Source organism: Plodia interpunctella, chromosome 9 (genome assembly GCF_027563975.2).
Source record: "Plodia interpunctella isolate USDA-ARS_2022_Savannah chromosome 9, ilPloInte3.2, whole genome shotgun sequence".
In the NCBI taxonomy this organism is placed as follows: domain Eukaryota; kingdom Metazoa; phylum Arthropoda; class Insecta; order Lepidoptera; family Pyralidae; genus Plodia; species Plodia interpunctella.
In genome coordinates, this window is record NC_071302.1 from 9253454 (window position 1) to 9265118 (window position 11665).

The 11665-nt window shown below is 34.6% G+C and overlaps 2 protein-coding genes across 2 annotated transcripts; both read right to left on the minus strand.

The window, feature by feature from the left end:
- Positions 1–4974: 4974 nt before the first annotated feature.
- On the minus strand, positions 4975–5883 carry LOC128672597 (uncharacterized). Its single transcript, XM_053749848.1, has 2 exons — positions 5740–5883; positions 4975–5566 (listed from the first exon to the last, which is right to left on the minus strand). The coding sequence occupies exons 1-2, from the start codon at positions 5758–5760 to the stop codon at positions 4976–4978; spliced, it is 612 nt and encodes a 203-aa protein (XP_053605823.1). The 5' UTR covers positions 5761–5883; the 3' UTR covers position 4975.
- Positions 5884–7470: 1587 nt separating this feature from the next.
- On the minus strand, positions 7471–8617 carry LOC128672599 (uncharacterized). Its single transcript, XM_053749849.1, has 2 exons — positions 8467–8617; positions 7471–7865 (listed from the first exon to the last, which is right to left on the minus strand). Exons 1-2 carry the CDS (start codon positions 8479–8481, stop codon positions 7491–7493), a joined length of 390 nt encoding a protein of 129 aa, XP_053605824.1. The 5' UTR covers positions 8482–8617; the 3' UTR covers positions 7471–7490.
- Between the last annotated feature and the right edge of the window lie 3048 nt (positions 8618–11665).

Here is an 11665-nt window from a genome sequence, read left to right on the forward strand (position 1 = left end):
TCTGTCATCTGAGCGTTTTCTCTATTCCTTCGTCTGCCATAAAGCATCGGAACACAGAATCCGTAAAAAAAAAAATTCAACCATTTGACCATAACCGTGGGCCACACTCCACGTGGGCCCATAACCGCAATGTTTACCACCGGGGTCGACAGCACGGGGCCAAGTGGTACACAAACTTGACATACCAAGTTATTAAGTCCGCAATCAGTTGATTGTATAGGTTTATTGAGGAAACACTCCAAAGCTTTTTAATTACACATGTTACATGTATGATAGATATCATGAGAGCTTTGTTTTTGACTTTCACTAGCAAATAGAGGTGCTCCATGGCACAGTGATTAGCGCACTCGGTCTGCGATAGTGGCGGTTATGTCGCTCTCACAATAGCCAGTCGTTGAATTAGTGACTAAAACTGTATTATCCTGATCTGTATTATGTTAACTGAGCTCCTCCGTGCTTCGGAAGGCACGTTAACCCGTTGGTGGGTCGTGCCTTCTTTCTTCTTCCATAATTCTTCTTAGTCCATAATCAATCCATAAGGAAGGCCAGTATCCCAACAGTGGGGACGTTTAAATGACTGTTAATGATGATGACTCTTGCATAAACGCACTTTTTACAAGCTCTTATTTAACTTACTCTAATTTGTTATTTATAGAATAAAAATATAAATAACCGCAGACAAACATATGTTATCACAGGTACGAACATTTGCCAGCGTTGGGAATCGAACCCAGAACCTCCAGACGCCAGAACGCCACGGATTTATTAATTTATATTCACAACATAACAGTGTAAATATAAAACTTCAAAATAGGAAAATAGGCACTATAGGTACTATTTCTTTCTATAGAAATTTCACTTCTATTTCCAGTAGCCCTGCGTCGGTTTCAGTCAAATCTTGCAAGTTAAATTTAACCATCCCCAGTTAAAACGTCTCTCTCTCTCTCTCTCTCGAGCATTGACCAGGTGTCTTATGCCGATAAGCAGAGCCCAGGGTCGCCTTCTTACTTTATTTACATTTCTTTACACGGATCCTTAGTGGGAAGTCCATTGGCACGCATCCTTCTTGAAGATCTCAAGGCAGCACATTTCCCAGTTAATTTTGACATTGACAGTATCCCAATGGAAAATAAAAGAAAATTTGATTATTTCAAACCGCACAAGACAAACATAAAAAGATAAAATATATTTTATTTGCAAAAAACACATGTCCATCTATACCGTTATTATAAAGAGGTAAGCGTTTGTGAGTTTGTGACTTTGTATGTTTGTGGCGGGTAATCTCCGAAACTACGGAACCGATTTCAAAAATTCTTTCACCATTAGAAAGGTACATTATCTAAGATTGCTATATGCTATATTTATCTCGAAATTCCCACGAGAGCGATGCCCAGGGTAACATCTAGTTGATACATAAAATCTTAAATCAACATGCCTTACCATAGAATGGTGTGCAAATATAGTTAACACTTAAGTAAAGAAAAAAACAATTTAAATACGATAAACACGAATGTTTCTGTCACACAAACGAAGTCGCGGACAAAGCAAGTATAAAATAAGTTACATCAACAGCATAGAGTTTCCCATTTTTCACGAAGTTGGTGCTAATTTAGCACTGTTATAATTCTTTGCGCGAAGAATGAGGCGCCGTCAAAAGTTGGACGTACCATTACGACCGCCTATTCTGCACCGGTGGGAATCATTTGTAGTGGACACCATTAGCGGACCTGTCACGAATTGGGGGATAATGGCCTGAAAGTACAGTCAACCACACATCAGCCTACACCAACCTATAAAAACACCACTATATAACCCCGTCATAGAGATCCGTGAATGGTTTTGATAAGTAGCTGATTGTACTTTAAACTACTTTCAAGTGAGCGTTTTAATAAAATTACAAAGTTATATACATTTCCCGTGGGCACATGTTGACAATAGATGGATTTCATCTGTAGTACTTGCGTAATGTACAATAACTAGCTTTTACCCGCGGCTTCGCCCACCTGAAATTCCTACGGGAACAGTTATTTTTCCGAAATGAACGGTCTATGTCCCTCTCCATATTTTAAATTTCATTTACGCAAAATTTCAAGGAGATTGGTTGTGTAGATAGAGCTTGAGGAGGTACCAAACAAACAAAGAAATAAACAAACAAACTTACATTCGCAGTTATAATATCAGTTAGGATTACGATTAAATACTTTACATAAATATGTAGGCACTGATCACACAGATCGAGTTAGCTCCAAAGTGCGTTCGAAACTTGTGAGTTACAAACTTATCTGGCGAGAGCATCGTTGCTGTTTAATTTCGACAATAAGTTTTAAAAATTATATTTTTGACACAAGCTTTTATTGTTGTCAGGGACATTTTATTGCATTCAATGTATGACATAAAAATTACGTCCGTGCAAACGTGTGTACAAAATTTCAGCTCAACCGGTTAAAGATATCTGTTTCAAAATTGAATTGCAAGATCCCACCCGAGACTGTCAAATTGGTAGTTAAATAAAAGCTTGTAAAAAAAGCTAACATACCTAGTGAAAGTACACCTTAGTTTTTAATTATTATATTCCAAACTGTACCGGTGTAAATAAAATACTTTCAATATTTTACAAAAGTAAATACAAAAATGCTCTTCACAGTTGCAAGAAAGGGAATCAGGTATGCAATTAAATGGACTCAATTCGAAGTGGGACGCTGTTTACCTAACACAAGCATTAAGTGCCAGTTAAGTCTGCAAAGATACAAACAACTTGCTTGCACTACTTCTTCGTAAAAATAAATTTAACGTGTATATGTTTCATAAATTAAAAATATACCTACGGAAATGATGTTGCGTTTGAATGAAGTTTTGAGTAGAAATAGGCCTCGATTATGAACACGCGGGGCATCAAGCAGCGCGGACTTTACCTACACGAACATACGGTGATGTACAGACTACATGTAGAGGTTTTTTCAGGCGTTGTTCCAGGAAAGCGTAAAAGTTGGAAAAAAAAAACGGAAAATAACGCAGTAGCTGTTCCCATTTTTTTCCAATTTATCATTATGAAACAACATTTTCGACAGTTTGTTCAACTTTTACTGTAAAATACGTCACGGAGCACCAAGGCAGTGTATGCTCTAAACATATTTTATCTTTGATATATAATAATGCCTGCTCCACACTATAGCGGAGCATCAAGCGATCCTGTTCAGTGCTTAAAGTGATCTGGATCGCAAATTCATCATCATTCTTCAAGTTAATTTTTAATACTAATGTGATTCATAGGTTCCTAAATTTAACTACGCTGCATTTGAATTCTTGTCAAAGTTGATGATAGCAGCCTGCAGATCTCCGAATTTTCAGGTTCGGTATACATTGCTGGTTTTCCATAGTATGTACCAAAAAAACCAGCAATTTATATATGTACATGGTATTGTAAGCACACATACAAACTACGTCGGCAAATATCCGATTTCGACGAAAGTGTGTAGCCGACACAATAGTCTATCTGGTACGTCCAGTTGCAAATTTTCAAATCTCCTACAAAACTCATGACTCCTTAAATAATGCAGATCTCATTTCCGCCGTCGGAATCGCCATATTTTAACATTTCGTGGTTGTAAAAATTATGCTTTCCTTCCATTGATATCCTGTTCGTTTATCAAGCTCTGCAGCAAAATTGTACTTTTTGAACAATTAAGGGTTAGGTAATTGTAATTAATAACAACAATCAATCTATACAAACAATATAGACAGGATAATTTTCTATTTACTGCACAAATTTTAAGATCATAATTGAGTTTTATCAAACTGAGTCTGTTTCCAAAAAAAAAAGACTTACCAATATATGTGTAAAAAATTACAATTTTGGACTTACTATGGAAATGGAAGCGATAGATTATTGAAAGTTGCTATATTCTGTTTTCTAAGCATTCAATTATTGTACAGTATCATTACATAATATAGAACAAAGTCGCATTATCCCTCTTTTATTAAGGGGAAATATAAAGCTAATAATATAATAATAGCTATATCAAATACTTACATTTTCCATTTTTTTTAAATATACATTATACCAACAGCAAGTCCCGTAAGAGTTGAAAAGGGAATAAAATCCGGGCATTTTGCCGTTTTCCGCCAAATTTACATGTCTCTTAATATTAACAAACCCTGTGGAGCCGGACGTAATGCATGGTAATAGGTGGACAAAAGTTGTGGGTAAAATGTCCCTTAAAATCCTTGACCACATATTCAATTATGCTATGACTTCGATAGACCATACTGTATGTGAACGTTTGGTAAAATGATTCAAGGAGAATATTTTTTTTTGTGTTTTCTTGTTTAGTAAATGTTTCGTCGCCTATTTAATCTATATTTATTTTATTGTGCAATACTTTCAGTCCTTACATATTATAAAACAAAGTCCTCTAACGCGTCCATCTGTCTGTCTATTCGCGACAAACTAAATAACTAGTGCACGGATTTTCATGCGGTTTTCACCAATAGATAGTGATTCCTGAGAAACCTTCCTCAGGAATCAATCAGTGTATAATTTATTATATTGTACCCGAGCGAAGCTGGCATCGGCCGCTAGTGGTTTTATAAAATCCTGCTGTCCGCCACACTGGTTGATGGATTTGTATTCTAAATTGTACTTAATACTTAACTAGAAATAATGATAAATACAATTCACACGTTCGTTAGCCACCAGTGGTATTTTGTGACGCTCGTGTGTGATATATTGATGGACCAGAAAAGCTGCACCTGCCTACACTTTTCTAATATGAGGACAGAAGACATTCAAACATACCTCCTAAATCAATATCTTGACTTACAATTCAATTTCAGATTGATACATGTAAGCAAGCAGGAACCCTTCTAAAGGAAGGAGAAACTTTTCACTCACTCTTATTCACTAATACAATACATATGCTTCTCCTTTTGATCAGATCGATTTATACTATATAGTTACTAATAACAAAAAACAACTTTACAAATCATCTGTCATGTATTCCGAATCCTCTGGATTTCCCGTTGTCGTTGTTGTCGACGTTAACATATCGTTTCTTCTGTTTTTTATCATCTCCTGTAGGTCCACCTTCTGCATCGTCACCCTCACTAAATCCTTCAAGATCTTTCTGATATCCCCGTCCTGTGAGATTAGGCTCTTTATGTTTTCCTTCGTGAACCCAAAATCTCTTCTTCCGTTAGGCGGTTGTCCTAGAGGCAGTGGTGGTCTAAGTTTTTTCTTTCTTGCTCTTAAAAATGGCTGATTAGCTCCAAACCGGTTTTGCACGCGCGACATCGGTTCTATATTGGAATGTATCTGGTTTCCGTATGCATTGAGCTGTTCTGCCACACATGGTTCGTTGTTGCAGCTCATGGCACAACACATTTTCGGGAAAGGACATGTAGGCTTTGGGAGCTCTTCTTTCATTTTGAGAGGTATGGGCGAAGATGAGGGAGGGGCTGTGGAATGCTTGCAGTCCTGGTAGTATAGAAGATTTTCGATACTCTCATCTGATGATACCTTCGTGTGTTTCCTTGGAGTCACGTTTCTCGCAACCGACAACAGCAGTAACTTGAAACGGAAAATTATATTTATGTTACGTTACGATTGCAATGATTTAATTTGTAATTTATATGTAAAATGAGACGAAATGGTTGAAATTTACCAAATAAACAAGTCTAGCGTTCGCTTTTAATGTTATAATTTTTAAGGCAATTGATAAAATGGAATTAACTACTACTCACTACTTTAACAATTTTCATCATACTCCCGTCGACCGCCAAACGTGAAAATAAACATTTTTATTTATCAACCGTGGCATTAACCATTCTTATCAGGCTCCACTCTCAGGAAATCCGCCAATTGTTTTGTAAATATTTTCGTAATGTTTCCCCTTGTTCATTAAACCTCAAAAGCATGTGTTTTAAAACTGAGTTTTACTAGACGACTAAAACTCGTGCCCGTCGAATGAGTACCATGTAATGAAGAACTTAGAAAACTTTTGGATAAATTTTTAAAATATCAACGGGAATCTTGCACATTCCTCATCGGAAAGCATTGTTTTGCCTGCCGAGGAATGTGGAGTGTTATACATTTGACATGTTTGTGTACCTATCTGTGACACCATAACTTCGATAAACAGATTTTGATTTAATTAGATACTTTATTCGAAAGTGCTTTGTTTTTAGACATGATTATTTCAACTCAACAATTACTTTTTTATAAAAAAAATATTGATATACGAATCTGCAGCCAATGAAGGTAAGATAGATTCGTACAGAAACTGAAAGTATTGTATAATCTGTGGTACATGCATCTTACGGCCCAAACAAATTGTGTCTACGTACATTTAGATAATAAACTAATTATAATAAATATACTACTACAAAGTATACTAATTTTATAACTTTTTCTATGATTCAATATAAAAAGCAAACTTATATTATGATTATGATAGCCAATATTGTGATAGTAACAAATAGGTTATCGAGTTTATCTGAATCTATTCGTGTTTATTAAGCTGTTGTCAATATGGCAACTAATACATAATGCAAAATACACACGTGGAAAATAAAGAATTAAAAAGTAATAGCCGACATGAGTTTGGTTTTTGTTACCGTATCATACAATACTACAAAGACATAAATTAGATACAGAGATTTTTCACGTCATCTTTTTAATTATATAGCACATGGCAACATTTTTTAAATATTTTTTTCGGAAGGACCACGGCTGATAAGAAACGCCGAAAGAAAATTTCGACTTTCCATACATTACTATTAGATTTTTATAATTTTCATATTATCTGTGATACAAACCTTTTATTTCCATATTTTTTCTTTTTCACTTTCGCTTTTCTCGGTTGTATTCAGGCACCAAAAAGCCACTCTGTGTAATGTTAAAAATAAATGTAAAGTATAGTATTTATTGTGAATTAGGCGAGGATTTGTTGAGGCAAGTGAAGAATTTCATTGTTGAACAGGCTCTTGGAAAATTGGCAATTCCATCAAATTACGCTTACACGCCGAGGTTCGACGAAGTTAATAAAAATTCCAAACACCATAATAGGTATTTCCCAATTTTACAGATTAGCATGTGACTGTTCCTAGTTCTCTTATCTATATTAATTTTGACTACCATGAAAAATATGACATGTAGCACGTCATTGCGTCCACACGATTCTATCTTTTTCTTACAAGAGTGGTACACGATATGGGAAAAAGGGATAGATTGTGGACGTTAGTAATGTGCTACGTGTTCGTATGCGTTCGGTTTTGAAGATTTGGTTCTGACTTATGACCGGCCGACTTCTTTTCTAAGCTGGAATAGTATATCATACATAATTATACACATTTCACTCCAAACTCCCATTGGAATAAAACGCCCAGGATTCAACTAGTTACGTCAAATTGGACGTCAGTCCAACAAGTAACCTAAACCTAAATAACTAAATCAATTTATAACAGAGCCATAAAAATAAGAAGGCAAACGAAATTTATTCAATTTTAAAAGAATTAACTTTCTGCTGTAGTTCCTGTTTGAACTTCTTGTACTGCAGGGCCTGATCCAGCACTCGTCTGTACAGCGGTATAAAGTATTTCCCTTTTCTGTAAGGACCCAGTTCTTTCTCCATGTAGGACGCGCAGAACTGGTACCACCAGGGCAGGACGAGGTAGTGGTCTGACGGTTTTATGGCTTGAGATTCGCAGAATGCCTTGCTTGGTATTTCCAACTCAGGGATGTTGGCAGCCCTGAAGTTTCTGGGTAACTTGTATTCTGGCCGCACGGTGTTGCGCAGGCGCCTTGACAGATGCGCCCGGGGTAGTTTCGACTCGATTGTCGTGAAGCATGTTGCCACGACTGCTAATACCTGGAGGTGATTAGTAGCAGGTGAACAGGTACAGTCAACCGTATGTCAAATTACCCTGCATGGAACTCTATGCAATGGTATTAAGGGCGAATTTGTAATGTATATAGGTAGATTGATGTGCTGTTTACTTTACAACCAATAGCATATTAATAACCAATAGCATACTAATATTATCAATGCGAAAGTTTGTGAGGATTTATTTTTTCACGCAAAATCTACGGGACGGATTGTTACGAAATTTGGCACATGGGGTACTCTTATCCCAAAATTCCCACGGGAGCGAAGTCCCGGGGTGCGGCTAGTCAAGCGATAGTCATTGCTAATTTTATTGGCTTCGCAACGGTGGTAATCTCATCTTTGTCTCATCAAAAATATTATTTTTAATTTAATATAAAAGACGTTACGTTTAGCAATATACCAATAGGACAAAAAAAATTATGGAATATCTCCCTATAATATGTATTGTAACCCTGTGATTGTAACTCAACCCGTGCTGGTATGTTTGTTTGGTAAGTTGACAAGATTATTTAAGTGTAAAAGTAATTTAATTCCCTTTAGACCAATTTCAGTAAATTAAGTTTAAATAAATAAATAAACATACCAAAAAACTCCACATCGCTTGCAATTTCGTATCATACAATTTGATTAATGTGATCAATTTCTATTCAATTAATTTAAACAGCTGATTAAAATTTAAGTGCTGATAAAAATCATTTTATTCCTAATTAATTTACCACGTTTTAGGTAAGCACCTTGATTGGAATTTAAACATAGAATATTATATATAGAAAACACAATTTTACAAATTTATAAGATACAAAAATCAACTGCAAACTATACAATAACCAGATCAAAATCGGTTCAGCCCTTTGGCTACTACGATGCCACGGACAGAGGTACAGAGATAAAGATACACAGACACATTATGCCGGCTCCACGAATACACAAATCAGTTCAAATCACTATAAAAATATCTTTATAACATTCGAAGAAGTCGTTCGACGCCTACAGTAATATCAGAATTTTTCTGTTTTACACGCACATTGCTATTTTTTCTGCACAGACATTAAGTATCTATGTAAATTATAATCAAGTAGTTGCGCCCCGGGGCTCCGCTCCCGTGGGAATTTCGGTACCTATAAAAAGTACCGTGTTAATACAGGTAATATTCTACCCGTGTGCCAAATTTCAATTTTCCATTAATATTAAGTAGGATTCTCCATTTTTTTTTGCTTTTATTTGAGGACCACAATACAATTTCGTTCGTGCATCTCAATCGAAATATAACTTTATATAATTTTTCTGTGAAAAAGTTCACAGTTGGAATAAAATATGCTTCTCGGACATTTTTTGATTTTGTTTATCTTTATTATGGCAACTAACAGTACAAAATAGTTAATTATAATCAAAATATAATATACTATACAGTATCATATATGTCGGTTTTTATTTAACAAAAAGGTTGCGTATTTAGATACTATATGAAATTCTATATTTATTAAAATGAATAAAGTCGTATTTTAGTTAAAATTCAGAAAAAAACATTCTGAAGAAATTCTGGTAAAGAATCATATTATTATATGATTCCATATTTTAAGTTTACTAGGTTATAGGTAAAAATAAAATTTTAAGTGTACTATATATACACATAGGTACACACTATATAATAAATATTACTCGGTAAGTATTAAACTTACTTAATAATAATAATAATTTTGCAAGTAACTATGCACCTCAAGTTACCCAGAGTTTTAAAATTCTTTTAACTTCATTAAACTTTCACCATTCACTACTTGAGTTCCATTTAGATTCAACACTAAAATATTACGTGCTTACCTTTATTTCCTACTATACAGATTTCATAATATTATTCGGATGTCTGTAAGGTCTCATAAGTAAGTAACAAGGTAAAACTAAAGGTAAGATGAATAAAAAATCTAGAGTGTAATTAAACAGTTTAATAACATACTAACTCTGTAACCATGATCTTCTTTTAAGTTCGATTTTATAATCAATGAGGGCTTTCAAAGTATTCATGAACATTGGGTGAACTGTCCTCGTGGAAGTCTTCACAGTGGGCACCCTCTTAGTGACCAACCACTTACAGTAAAAGTACCACCACGGAAGGGGTAACATTGGATAAGGCAGAGGTTTCGATAATTTCACTTCACATATGTCCTTAGACGGTAACTCCAAACATGCATGGTTCGCAGTCTCTGTACATTCGTTTGCTGTGTAGTCATACCCGGGTGTGAATGGTCCAATCACTGGACCCCACTCCCTTCGATAACACTGGCAGGATGTAATTAGAAAAAACAAAATTCCCTTTTTAAAAATCGCAACCATCTTTGTATGGTTTCATTACCACTTCAAAGATTTCGTTTGTAAGAACGTTTTTGCGTTATCATTGATCCTTGTTTTATTTTCTTTTTTTAATGGCGTTATTAACTGAATACATTTTTGAGAAACTTCTAAATTAATACGTAGTATACTTCACAAATTTCAAGAATGGAATACATAAATAACGTAAAAAAACTATATCGTTTTGTAAAGGAAAAATATTACGAAATATTAAACTGGCTATAAAGGCAATGATTGCATGTTTTATTTTGATATTATTTTCAAGTTTTGTAGTATTGATATCGACACAACAATCCTGAGTTTCATCACAAGTAATAATGGAGCCTTCGAAGGAAAAAAAATCATACAATTTTCTTTTCTACAAAAAAATGTTACTATCCGTTCACTTTAATATATCTCAATAACAGCAAACCCATATCTACACTATAGACTGTGTCAGAAAGGGTACTGTGTTGTTCTTCATTTATAATGCAGCCATTATTTTAATGAGAATGGAAGAAACATCGATTCAGAAGCATACAGCCGCGCCGTTGCTCAACAAATGTTACTGTTTAAACGCTTTGAAATGAAAAAGTTATGTTGCCTTTTATACCATGCTTTCCATGGATTAGAAAAAAAAATAGATAAGTATAACTAGCACTACAACTGTGTCACTTTACTTAACCATACATAATTTGTGGCCCACAGTTGTAAGATCTATACAATGTGGGTCCCCCTCGTAGGCCCCACGGGCGTAGGCCCTTTTTTGGTCACCAAAAACATGTGGTTTATACACAGACTAAAAAGACAAAATATTCTATACTTACACAAACTTTGTTAAACCAATTGCGTTCAGTCACCGACACAATTTTTGAAAATTAAATAGGTACAGGTACCTCACAATTCACTTTTTTATTAGATATCAATAATACATCTTGTGACCATCAACATGGGCCTAAACAACCTGTTCTTCAAGTTGGAGGAATCGATAAACGTGTTTTAAAGAAACTATTTTTTTATCAAAATCTCATCCGTTGGGTCTATGACCTTTTTTACGTGATTATTCAAATCAAACACATTAAGTTTCAATGTATTATTGTCTAATATGCATAAATATTGTACTTTTAAAAATATAAACTCGTGGTTAGAAAAGCAGGGAACAGTAATAAATCAGTAAAAACAAGTACACAGATTAAAAAGTCTTGTCTTTTCCCTTAAAAATGTCAGATAAAAAACTGATTTCTCTACATAGTCAACAACATATACAATATCTATATATTTGAGTGAAAACAAAATGTTTCTGAATTATTTTGTTCTCGCCAAAATGATCATCGATCAATCAATGAAAGTTATATATTGATAGAAACCATTAATTAAATATATAGTTAAGTATGTGTATAGAAAACGAAATACATATATCAGTTTTAAAAAATCAGATTCTGTTATTAATATTTCAAAGC

Excerpts from the sequence above, each read along its gene's own strand:
- LOC128672597 (XM_053749848.1), bottom strand. The coding sequence starts at position 5,760 with ATGATGAAAATTGTTAAAGTA. Across the intron at positions 5,567-5,739 it reads TGATGAAAATTGTTAAAGTA|TTACTGCTGTTGTCGGTTGC; the intron begins GTGAGTAGTAGT and ends TTCCGTTTCAAG.